Genomic DNA, 12,798 nt, shown 5'->3' with positions numbered 1-12,798 from the left:
CATTTGATTGTTTGACACAGAGGCGATAGAATATGTATGGTTTACTATTTTTCATTGGGGTATCGACCCTTATTTTTATCCGACTCGTCATATACCCAGTCGTTTTATACTTTGTTGACCCTAAAGGGCTGCGGCGATATCCAAACATGACCCCTTTATCAGGAATATCCAATATCCCATTCATGATGGAATCAACTCGAGGATTTCGATCTCGTCACCTTGCGGGCCTTCACAAGAAGCACCGAGTCATTCGCATTGGCCCCAGCCATCTTTCTTACTCGGACCATTCCGCCATCAAGGTAAGTCCACGACCCTTGCTGAATCCAAATACTTACTGGCCTTTACGTCAAACAGGATATTTATGGACACAGCACCAAATGTTCGAAAGGTGATTTCTATGACATACTTTCGGGCACTCACTACCACCTGGCCGATGTAACTGATAAGATCGAACACCAACGCAAGCGCAAGGTCCTCTCTAGCGCCTACGCAATCAAGAATCTGGCAGATTGGGAGCACAAGATCGCTGACAAGGTTGATCGGTTAATCAAACAATTTGATACTCGGTGTACCACACCACTACTCCCCGGAAATAAGCCTGTGCAAGAAGATCTGTCCATCGACTACAGAATGTGGACTAACTTCTTCACTATGGATGCCATTGTGGACATTGGCCTCAGTACATCAACTGGCTTCCTCGACAAAGGCAATGACGAGACTATCGCAGAGCTTTATGACGGGTCGAGACATATTGTGAGCTACCGCGACGTCCTGCATAGCAATCTGACAGCGCAGTCTCATCTTGTTTGGATCGGCGAGTGGTTCCCAAAAGTGCAGAAGTTTGTCCAGATGGTGTCATCAAAATACAACACCATGTTTTCGAAAGGCCCTCTTTACGATGGGATCGTCCTCCACCAGGCTCGTGAGCGTTTCAAGCGTTACCAGTCAGGCGAAAAGCTTGACGAATTCTTTCAGGCCCTGATGGAGAGCAAGAACGGCCAACAGCACATGCTTGAATGGGGCGAAATTGTTGCAGAAATCTCCATCATGCGTAAGACGACTTTCTTCTGATACGACGCAACAGTGGACTAACTCTAACAGTCAACGCTGGTTCCGTATCCACGGCAATTGCTATCAACAACACCATGTACCTTCTACTAAAAAACCCCAAGTGTCTTGTGACTGTTCGGGGAGAGATTGATTCCGTAACTGAAGAAGGCGAGACTGTTATCGCGTACGAAAAGGTCAAGTATCTGCCGTATCTTCGAGCATGCGTCGATGAAGCCATGCGAATCTTCCCCCCGACCCCTTTCAACCTCCCGCGGAAGACACCTTCTGAGGGTGCCACCATCTTTAGAGAATACGTTGCGGGTAATACCACTGTTTCTATGTCCTCATATGTCGCACACCGTGACGAGAATGTCTTCCCAGATCCAGAAACCTTCCGCCCGGAGCGTTGGCTGGGCGAAGAGGGAAAGCAGCTCCAGCCTTACTTTATCACCTTCAGCGCTGGTGCTCGAGGCTGCATCGGCCGCAACATCAGCTATCTCGAGCAGCTTGTGATCACGGCCTCAGTACTGCACAGATATGAGTTTGCTCTGCCGTATATGGCCTGGGAGCAACATCGGTACGAACATTTTAATCTTGTTCCAGGTCCGTTACCATTAAAGGCGTGGAGGAGACCGGTGAAGGCCGATGCATAAATTTGGGTTAAAATTAAAAACCGTAAAGTCCAGAATGTTAAGGTTCATTGGAAAGTTGGAATGACTAGTAGGTAACAACATCTATCGTTTTCTTTTCGCGATTCCTGTTTCCTTCGTAGCGAAAAAATAAAATGCATTTGAAATGATATAGATTAGATGTTGATGTCAAAACTTTGCATCATTTGACAGCTTGCGACTATAGAAATACCGTAGAGTAGTAGGTGATCATTTAGAATCATTGCTAGATCATGTCGGCCTCTCAAAATACAGTGAAGAACTCTGTCAGAGGATGACCACCCGGGGCACATTGAAGCTAGTAGCACACCATAATGCCGTAGAGAGGTAGTAGAATCTACGTGGAGAATCCAGACCTTTTGACACACAAAATAGAATGTTCAACTTTAAATGGCATCTCAAATACTATCACGTCAAGTTGTACGATATCTGTAATGCGAGCGCCAATACCTGGCGATGTATCTCTCGCAATATTGTTAAATGCGAAAGATGCTTCATCGATGGATATACAATACTCGGTCTCGAATCTCGCTATATAATACACACAAAATACCGAAGAATTGACTGGAACAGCGTCGAAAGGGTCTTTTAATTCCATCAGTTTCAGATTGAGAACTGTATTAGCATTACTGTACTTTTTATTCGGACAAGTCAAAAAAAAAAAAAAAAAAAAACAAGGGAGAGAGAAAAGAGAAAGGGTTCTGTTCCTTCTCCAATGAGCAAAATTTCAATTACTTGACTCTTTGTCCATCCCTGTATAGATTAAGGCCAAGGAAGAATTCAATGTTGTACCCCATCTACCGTCTTGACCAAATGAGGTGGCCAGCCTTGATGGAGCGTCTTGATCTTAGCAGCTATCACGGTTCGATGTCAGCGATCCGACTATTCTGTATCTTTGTTGTGCGAAGCAATGTCGAATTGCACCAACTCGCCATCAATTAACAGGTTATTCAATAGGAATGTTCTGTCACCAATCCACGTGTTTTCGCAGGCATCCTCGGCGTTGATAGGTCTATTACCGATGCTGGCTTGAGCTTCGACGTACGGCTTTAGGGCCGTAGCGCCGATGAGGATATCACGCTCGTGAGCACTTCCGTTGGTAAAATGAAGCGTGAGCGAGCTATCATGATCCCGGTCAAAGTGGTCGAGCTTCTTGGAAGCATACATGCGAGTAACCTAGATAAAGGAGGGCCGGTCGTGGGTTGTTATGGTCTCTGGTAGAAGAAGGCTTACGCGGCCGGGTTCTCGGCGTTGTAACTCCGATGCGACACAACAAAGGGCCTCGATTTTCGCATATTCACCTTTTTGTATAGATGAAAACTGACAGCAATGCACTATGAAGCAATCTGCGTTTGATGAAAAGACGTCTGGAGATCTACCTAATAGATTAGAAACCTGTCAAGAAGATATGTTTATTTCGTTCCAATGCTATCAGCATAGGGCTCAGTGTCTACTGGTATGAGAAACGGCCCCGAGCTGGTTTCACTTTGCGGGGTTCATACTAGTATCGATTAAGAAGACAAGTAGAAGGTATGGGAACAGCACCAAGAAAAGTGTGGGACCTTGTATACAAGGACACCAAACAGCATTCGTGACTTTCTTTGCGGGGTTTGGTAAAAAACCTTAATAACAGTTCTTCATGCCGATATTTCGGAACCCTATTTTCCGTTTTTAGCATACTTTCCGACTATTCGGTAAAGGGACTTTTATCTACTTGCTATGAAGAGAGCACTAAGAAATCCATTTGTTTTAAATATGATAATTAACTTAATAGGACCGAGTCTCTGGGCCTACACTACATGTCGCTGTACACCATTCATAAAAGCATTATGAACACGAACCCAATTGATGAGAAAGAGGTGGGAGATGTTGTGCACGAGGAGCATTACAAAGCTTCTACGCTTGCAAATTCGCATGTTGTCCAGCAAAAGAGTCCATCCGAAAAACGTCTTTTGCTCAAAGCAGACTTTTTGATTTTGCCTCTCGCTGCGTTTGGTTATTTTGCAGCCTATATGGTGCATATCCACATACCCGTCCAGGTCGTAGAAAAATGTCCAAAATAAACTAACTAGCTACTATTATAGGATCGTAATAACTTTGGAAATGCGAAAATAATGGGGTTTACAACAGATCTAGGCTTGTCACCAGATGAGTATTATAGTTGTCTTACCATTTTTTGTGAGCAGTACCCAATCCCCGCTGGGAAGAGGCAAAACTACAAACATTTCGTCTAACCGCTCTCCAGATGTCGGATACATGGTTTTCATGTTGCCAGTCAACCTGTCACTGCGTAAGCTAAAAGCCAATCGATCCATTGGTATTGCTGTTGTACTGTTTGGCGTCGTAATGTGCTGCCTTTCTGTCGCCAAATCTTTCTCGGCAGTTATGGGGCTACGATTTCTTCTCGGTGCAGGTCAGTCCTTTATTCAGGGGTTAACAATTTACACTTCTCTTTGGTACCGAAGAGATGAATTAGGCACAAGGTCAGGTAAGCTATGATCTCTACTTCTCTTGCTCTAAAAATGTGTTTTCTCCGTTTTCTCCGTTTCCCCCCGAAGCGCTTTACTCACAATTCTTTAGCCATATATTACTCTTGTGCCACTCTTTCTGGCGCATTTGGTGGTCTCATCGCTTACGGCATCGAGCTTAATCTATCTTATGAATCAAGTGGACGTTATTCTTGGTCGTGGCTTTTCTTGGTAGAAGGTGTGATAGCCATTGGTGCCGGACTATTTATCGTGGCATTTCTTCCTAGAATGCCGGATGATCTCCAGCGTGGAAATAGTCGCCACTGGTTATTCACTAAAGAAGAAATCGATCTCGCAGCGGAGCGTCAGGCATGTTTGTGACCCATTTGCATCCTTTTAAAGCCAACCATCCTATTATGACAGAAATATACTAAAACAATGGAATAGCATACAATCAGACTGACGCCAAGTTTGAACCGAGGCAACTTCTCGATGCCATGACGGATATCAAAACCCTATGGTTTGGGCTAATACAAGGAGCAAATGTGCTCGGACTGGCTGTCGTTGGGAACTTCTTACCAACGTTTATCAATGGATTTGGTTTCAACCCTAGTAAGTTAATGTGAATAACTAGGATCACCACAGAGTTTTGCGAAACTAACTAGCCCACGAAACGCAGTTCGGACCCAGCTGTTTGGTATTATACCCTACGCCTGTGCTTTCGTGGCTTGTGTCACCATCGGTATCATATCCGATAGGGTGAATAGCAAGGCGCCATTTCTGCTGCTTACTTCCTCCTTGGCCGTTCTAGGATACACTCTGCTGCTAGCCACCACATCTACTGTCGTTGGTATATTCGCTGCCTGCCTGATAACGGCTAGTTGTTATACCGGTGTGGTGCTATTGCCTGTGTGGATTGTCATCAACACTGCTGGATACACTAAACGCAGCTGTGTATGGGCGACCTCAGAGGTATTCGCAATGACCTTTTCCATAATGGCAACTCGCATATACGATAACCCCCCACGTTACGTAAAAGGTCACTCGATTGTTTTGGCGTTCAATGTGCTTGCTTGGTTTTGTATTGTATTTTGTGCGCTATGGATGAGGTATCTGAATAGAAAGAAAGACCGGATTGAGTCCGAGTATACTGAACGTGGAGAGGTTCATCCGCACAATGGTGGGCAGCTTACCCTGGAGGATCTACAAGACAATCATATCTCGTTCAGATATATTGTTTGAAGACATTAGATGGTTTCAAAGAACTACATATAATGTAGAAGAGGTACCCGATTTGAAAAGAGTGGAGGTTGAAGAATTAAGCCTTCTTAAATTAAGAGTGACATTTTAGAAGCAATGGAACAAAAATTTATTTCACCGTAATTGATAAAATAGCACTACTGACTACCTTAGCACCACTCCATACCCTGCCCACAAAGTAAATAGAGCGTGCTCCGTTCTTTTGACCACGAAACTTTGCCGTACCTTGAACTCGTCGAGGCAGTTCCACGGCTGGGACTGCTTCAACGTCAACAAATAATCCTGCGCCGCCTTGGATATCAATGGATTTCCCACCTGGCACTATAGCGTCTTTCTAAGATATTTTAATGGAAAACGACAGAGAGCTGCTTTCGGTCGTCCAACTATGACGCCACAGGACGAAGGACATATTGTATTTGACATTTTGCAGACAGCGCTTTATAACACCCAGCCACCGGGCATTTGAGGTGACCATTCTCTCATTCAGTTGCAGAGATCTTGAGCGGAAGATATATATATTATCGATTGATTAAAACATGTGCCACCAATTGATGCCACCTACATGTAGTGGCTGATGCGCCATAAAATTGCGCCAGTTGACATGTAGAGCCGCTGCACCTATACGTAATGGATTTTGGAGGTTATGCACACGTACATTAAGTAATCACAAAATAAACGTAAAAAGCCGATTAACAAGGTAACAAGTGCTACATGTATTAAATTGATAACTTCTAGATGCCACTATTCGCTTTCATAGACAAGACATGAATTGATTGTTACAAACCACCTCAATAGGTGTCAAATGTTATATTTCAAATGTTATATAAACTAGGCAGACTGTCCCATTGATTCAATCATAGCCACAGTGCCACCTGCCACGCCTTGAAATGACTTTTGGACAGTCTTTGAAACATGGCCAGACGCAAAACTCGCACCATTGATAGAAGACGGCTTGCCCCAGCCTCCACCACCCGGCGACTTGATGACAATCCGATCACCGACATCCATCATCGCGGTATTCTTCCCCCCTAGGTTGACCGAACGACCACCAGATTTTATCCAAATGTTCTCACCCCTCTTTCCGTCGTCGCCGCCTTCAAGACCGTACGGTGCAAAAGCTCGTCGCTCACTGAGAATTGAAACTTTAATCTGTATCCTAAACTCGATGTCACGAATGATACCATCACCCCCTGGGTGAGCGCCGGCACCGCCACTTCCTTCCCTGAGACAAAACTGCCTTAGTATAACAGGATAGCGTCGTTCTAGAACCTCAGGGTCCGTAATACGCGTGTTGGTCATGTTGGTGTGAACACCACTGGTGCCGTCCCAGGTTGGGCCACCGCCAGCACCACCGCAAATGGTCTCGTAGTATCCAAAAGCCTCCTCGGTGTCATCAGTACCAAAGGTTAAGTTATTCATACAACCCTGGCTTGCTGCGACAGCGTTGAACGCCTTGAAAATAACATCGACAATACGCTGTGAGGTAAGAACATTGCCCGCGCAGACAGCTGCCTCTTCTGTCGGTCGAAGCAATGAATTCTCTGGGATGATAACGTTGATTGGCATAATTGCGCCTTGGTTTAGAGGGATTTCCGTATTGACCATACATCGCAACGCAAATATTATGGACGAATGGCATATCGCAATCGGTGCATTCCAATTACCTATTTGGTTTGAATCGTTAGAAAAATCTGTATATGTTGATGCGTAATTTTCCCTCAACTGTAGCGATTAGGACTACTTACCATAGGCTTCAGGCCCAGTTCCAGTGAAGTCAAATGTGGCACCGCCTGTTAGCTCATCGATAGTGACTTTGAGCTGAATTGGAGTACCATCGTCCATGTAGTCGACGGCCTCTAGGGCCTTGGAACCGGACATACGCGAGATGTTTTTCAGCATATCTCTAACCGCTAGCTCCGCAGTTTTTATAATCTTTTGCACTTTTTTCAAAATCAGCTCCAATACTTGATTATTGACGAAGTCGAGAAGCTTACTGTAAAACTGTACTGGTTCGAGGCCGTAGTGTTGAATGAGTCCATGGATAAGTTGGCTGCCACGGTGGTTTGCGGCTGCCTGGGCCTTGATATCCGAGATATTGTCTCGAAGGCATCTCGTTCCTTGACATCCATCAATCTTTCCTGGAGCCATGAGCAACTCTATAAGTTCCTCCTCTTTGAACACCCCGTTTTCTACCACCTTAAAAGATTTGATCACAGCACCTTCTTCCCATAGCTCCTTTGAGTTGGGAGGCATTGAGCCAGGAAGTATACCTCCAATCTATGAAAGTCGATTGGTTAGATCAATACTTGGACATACTTGAATTGGACTTACATCAGCGTGATGACCACGAGAAGCGGTCCAGAAAATGGTATTTTCTCCCTTAGCATCAAATATTGGTGTGATAACAGTCAGATCAGGAAGATGCGTCCCACCGCAAACTAACGAGGAAAATATGCATCAGCACAGGGATAAGAAGGCTAAGTAAAACATGACGTACCAGGTGAATTTGAGAGAATGATATCTCCCGGATGAAGATCACCTTTCCAATGATCAATCTGCCACTTAACTGCAAAGGCCATACTGCCAATCTATAGATGAGAGGAAATAAAAATTAGCTGGGCTACCAAAAAGACGGTTATGCTTCGGATAGAACTTACCATCGCCGGGACATGAGGAGCGTTTGCTACAAGCCCGCCGTCAGCAGCAAACACCGTACAAGAAAAATCTAATCGCTCCTTGATATTCGTGCTGACACTTGTTTTCTGTAAAGCACGGCCCATTTGTTCAGCAACACCCATAAATCTGTGACCGAAGATTGATAGTTGAATTGGGTCCACGTGAGTGATGGAAATGGTCTCTTTCTTCAGAACCTCAACATCAATGATGACATTGTTCGAAAGAATAGTCGCCGAGGATTTAGGTGCAATAACAAGTGTTTGCTGACTATCCATGATGAGAGCAGGTCCGGCAATGCAAGACCCGGATTTCAGGTGGCCAAGTTCGTAAACGGGAGCTTGAGTCCACCCAGTCTCTCTGAAGTAGAGAGCCTTTGTTTCAGATGCTGTAGAAAGGGTAACTTTACTAACTGTAGCAAATTCCTCGTTCCACGGACTGTCCACCTCCACACCACTAGAGCCAATAGATCTTACTCGGAGATCATCGACAATCACATCTCTTCCTACGGGTAAGAAACCAAATTGCTCTTGGTGAGCCTGTCCAAATGATGCAAGGAAACCATCCATGCCATTTGTATCTTGTATCATCATCGATGTGTCACTTCCATGAAATCTCATGTTGAGATACCTCTCAGAGGTAATCTTTCCCTTGTGGATTCGCTGTTGTAGCAGTGCCTCAACTGACTTCTGTTGTAGTCGGTCAAGCTCTTTAGTGAAACTGGAAAAGTTCTCTGAGCCATAGAGTAACGCACACGGGCTACGTTCCTCGTGAACAACATCGGCAAGAGACATCCCGTATGCAGATAGGACTGACGAGTATTTGTGTATCAGCACCCGCGAAATGCCCAGCTTTCTGGCAATTTCACAGGCGTGCTGACCTCCAGCTCCACCAAACGAAGCCAGATTATGCAAACTTGCGTCACATCCCTTGGCTTCTGTAAGTGTTCGAATTGGACGACACATTGCTTCATTAGCAACATCAAGGAATCTGTGAGTTGCGTTAGTAATACTGCTAGTTGTCTCAAAAGGCCAGAAGGATGGCTTACCCAGCAGCAAGTTCCTCTAGTGTCAGCTTCACAGGCAGATTCTCGTTGACCTTTGCGGTCATCTCCTCAAACAACCTTCGGCTAGCTTCAATGTCCAATGGAAGGTTCTCGTCGGGACCGAATATCTTAGGGAAATATTCGGGTCGAAGTCGACCCAGGACGAGATTAGCGTCAGTTACGGTTAGAGGCCCGCCCTTTCGATAACACGCCGGGCCAGGGTGCGCGGAAGCACTTTCTGGACCAACTTGTAACATGCCAGCTTCCCAGGTAAGAATGCTTCCGCCACCCGCGGCGACGGTGTTTATATCAAGCTGGGGGCTTTGAACAGTGACCCCAGCCGTTGTGGTTTCGAATACCTGCTCCAGACTACCAGCGAACCTTTTGTGTTGCCAATCAGTGCCAATATCAATCAAGACACCGATTAATATCCATACCTGGAAACATCTGTGCTTGTTCCACCCATGTCAAATCCAATCACAGCCTTCTTGTCCTCGGGTACATATGCGGTCCTTGCATACCCAACGCACCCTCCTGCCGGGCCGGACAAAATAGCCCTTAAACCAGAGAGGCCAGAAAATTCGACAAGCCCTCCATCGCTTTGCATGAACTCGCAGCGACAGTTGCTTTTCCTTAGATTTTCAAATCCACGCTCAAATCCTTCAATGTATCGCTTAATTTCTGGAGTTAGATAGGCATCTGCCGTGGAAGAGTTACCACGCGGAACAATTCTTATAGTAGGCGAAAGCCTAGAACTTAGCGAGATATGAGTGAACCCAAGGCTCTCCGCAATCTCACAAACTGCCAGCTCGTGGTCAGGGAAGGTATAGCTGTGAAGTAGACATATGGCGATTGAGCGGAAACCCTTGTTGTAGAGTTCTTGGAGCGATTTCCTTGTTGATTCAATATCTGTACAAACTTTTTAGCAGCAATAGGATACTAATTTCGGAATTAAAACATACCCAACGGCTGTAAAATCCTAACAACCTCTCCAGTATTACCTTTGACTAGGGAGGGATCGGAATCAATGTCGATGGTAAGAGGGGTTTTTCTCTCAGTCCAAGCCTCTAGCGTTACCCGCTCTTTGACCTCGACGACCTCGCTATACAGGACATCGGGTTTATTAATGCTTAAATCAAATAGTTTCGGCCTTGACTGGTTGCCGATGTGAAGAATATCCTGCGAGGATGTCAGTGTACATTGAGCTTTTTTTTTATGGGTTGAGATGTGGTTGTGTATGCGTGCACTATACCTTCATTCCCTGGGTTACGACAAAGGCTGTACGCTCTCCTTTTCTCTCCAGGAGGGCGTTGGTCGCGACAGTTGTGCCCATTTTGATGGATTCTAAGACCCGGTTAGACACAAATCGTTCAAGAGTATATACACCGTAATATGTGACAACTGTTCGTACCAACTCCTTGCAAAGAAATCTTCTGGCCCTTGGGATATGACCGTCCCGTAGCCTTCTCCAGAACTCGTCTGATCGCTTCCACGGGCGCATCTTGGTAGTTACTGGGATCCACCGATAATAATTTGACAAGAATATCATCTTGACCCGGTACAGACGCAACACACTAGAATTGATCGTTAGCCACCTCGTATTATTGTTACCTGTGTGCACACTCACATCTGTGAAGGTGCCACCTCGGTCAATTGCGATTCGAATTCCGCCCACAGACATCCCTACAGACCCCATGATTGTCGCTCCTAGTACTAGATTATTCTGTCGGATGAAAAGAGTGGTGGAATATTAGATCAAAAATCTATAAAAATTAGAAAGCAACGAGGTTTATATTATACACGGCGGACAAAGTTGACTCGTAACCGAGATAATTATGTACTCTACATGGTTCCAGTACTTCTTCTTGTTTCGGCCGCCAAAGGAAAGTGTGCAGACATATCTCGGGACTTGGGCTTGTAGACCGAAAAAACAGACCGGCCTATACACGTTATCCGTAAAGCATACATGGCATCGCGGCATTTCAGCCGGTCGATTAGGGCTCTACGGCTTAGATACCGAGAAGAGGGGCGGTTTAGTTAGCAGGAGGACAAAGCGGACATTGTCCGCCCCTCCTCCCACGTAACTGGGAGGACGCGATAAGAAAATCCGGAAACACTTGATTAATTACCACACATATATTGATTGGTAGATAACAGGATAATACTAGATAACTAATTACACAAGACATCTACCTGGCTACGCAACTCTTACAGCGTCATCAAGAGCCTGTGCGAAGTATGCTATGTTGTGTTCATTCAACCCGGCCAATGAAATTCGCGACGAGCTTGCCATGTAGACATGATGCTTTTCTGCTCAATTTCGTTAGTAAGATCATTGATAGAGTAGAAGTTACGTGCAAATAATTCGTAGGCTTAATTACCTTCAAGGTACGCAACCTGCGCTTCGCTTATTCCAGTATATCCAAACATGCCCGTCTGTTTAATGATATGTGACCATTCGCCAGGGGTCCCTAAAGATACTAGAGCCTCGTAAAGCATCTGTCTCACAGACTTGATGCGACTTGACATTGTTACCAAGTCATCGAACCACTGTTTCTTGATCACAGGAGTACCGAGAACAGTCGCTGCTAGTTTCGCTCCATACGCCGGGGGGTTTGATACTGTAGCCCGTTGCACATTAGACAGTATTGAAGACATGGTCGTCGCCTCATCGGAGGAGGAGGTCACAAAAGTAGTCAACCCAACTCGTTCTCCGTACAGGCCCATATTTTTAGCAAAGGAAAGGCAAATGCACGCTTCAAGTGCCAGCTCCTCTGTGAAATATCGAATGGCCCATGCGTCCTCGTCGACAAACCCGGAATTGAAACCCAGGTAGGCCGAGTCAAATATCGGGAAAATGTCATTCTTTTTTATCACAGATGCAATATTCTTCCATTGATCGTGCGTTGGATCGTACCCTGTTGGATTATGGGCACAAGCATGCAAGACTACAGCACACGTAGAATCGCCTTCTTCTAGTGCGCTGATGAAGCTGGCGGAGTCAAAAGAACCGTTTCTATAATACGGTAATTTCTTTACCTCGAATCCAAGTCGACTAAATAGCAAATCATGATTTGACCAGGTTGGTTCCGTGATATAGACAGTTTTGATGCCTGAATCGGCCTGTCGCAACGCCAAACCTGCGAGTAGCAATGCTCCTGTGCCAGACAGGGCCTGGCAAGTCGCGATCTAAAGAGGGTAAGACGTTAATCTCCATATATCCTTTCTTTACGATTAAGGACTTGCCCTGTTTTCGCCCAATGCTTGGCTTCCTTCAAATACCACTTTCACTGCCTGGTCTCGAAATTCCTGTAATCCGGAAATGGGCAGGTATTCATGTAAACCGTCACCGAGCTTTGTTTTTGCCATACGAACAGACGGAAGGACCCAGGGATTGCCGTTTCCATCACGATATGTACCTTGGCCAAGGTTGACTTTGTTAGGATCTGTGTCTGCTAGGTACCTCTTTGTTACCTCGAAAATAGCATCTGGAGGAACGAATGCAGCCTTTGCAAACTTCGAATCTCGTGTTATAGAGCCCATAGTCGAAGAAATAGATGCTGGGAATGGATTTTCGTGTTTTTCTTTTGTTCCTCTTGTTGCTGCAGAAAAAAAAGTGCCTTAATGTTGGCAG

At 45.4% G+C, this 12,798-nt stretch overlaps 4 protein-coding genes across 4 annotated transcripts; 2 read left to right on the top strand and 2 right to left on the bottom strand.

Annotated features, from left to right (window-relative positions):
• Positions 1-146: 146 nt before the first annotated feature.
• Positions 147-1,703, top strand: TRUGW13939_07481 (uncharacterized protein; the record flags this gene model as incomplete). The annotated part of the gene is made up of 3 exons (XM_035490621.1): positions 147-299; positions 355-1,051; positions 1,102-1,703. The coding sequence occupies 3 exons, from the start codon at positions 147-149 to the stop codon at positions 1,701-1,703; spliced, it is 1,452 nt and encodes a 483-aa protein (XP_035346514.1).
• Positions 1,704-2,600: 897 nt separating this feature from the next.
• TRUGW13939_07480 (uncharacterized protein) lies at positions 2,601-2,885 on the bottom strand (the record flags this gene model as incomplete). The annotated part of the gene is made up of 1 exon (XM_035490620.1): positions 2,601-2,885. One exon carries the CDS (start codon positions 2,883-2,885, stop codon positions 2,601-2,603), a length of 285 nt encoding a protein of 94 aa, XP_035346513.1.
• Positions 2,886-3,547: 662 nt separating this feature from the next.
• On the top strand, positions 3,548-5,428 carry TRUGW13939_07479 (uncharacterized protein; the record flags this gene model as incomplete). The annotated part of the gene is made up of 6 exons (XM_035490619.1): positions 3,548-3,733; positions 3,803-3,896; positions 3,964-4,206; positions 4,299-4,559; positions 4,634-4,798; positions 4,866-5,428. 6 exons carry the CDS (start codon positions 3,548-3,550, stop codon positions 5,426-5,428), a joined length of 1,512 nt encoding a protein of 503 aa, XP_035346512.1.
• An 846-nt stretch (positions 5,429-6,274) lies between these two features.
• On the bottom strand, positions 6,275-12,707 carry TRUGW13939_07478 (uncharacterized protein; the record flags this gene model as incomplete). The annotated part of the gene is made up of 15 exons (XM_035490618.1): positions 6,275-7,110; positions 7,192-7,386; positions 7,441-7,723; positions 7,778-7,884; positions 7,944-8,034; positions 8,104-9,109; positions 9,168-9,545; positions 9,602-10,073; positions 10,127-10,343; positions 10,417-10,508; positions 10,576-10,738; positions 10,792-10,887; positions 11,371-11,474; positions 11,546-12,353; positions 12,447-12,707. The coding sequence occupies 15 exons, from the start codon at positions 12,705-12,707 to the stop codon at positions 6,275-6,277; spliced, it is 5,109 nt and encodes a 1,702-aa protein (XP_035346511.1).
• Between the last annotated feature and the right edge of the window lie 91 nt (positions 12,708-12,798).

This window comes from Talaromyces rugulosus, chromosome IV (genome assembly GCF_013368755.1).
Source record: "Talaromyces rugulosus chromosome IV, complete sequence".
Lineage (NCBI taxonomy): Eukaryota > Fungi > Ascomycota > Eurotiomycetes > Eurotiales > Trichocomaceae > Talaromyces > Talaromyces rugulosus.
This window is presented reverse-complemented; position numbering and strand designations above follow the sequence as displayed.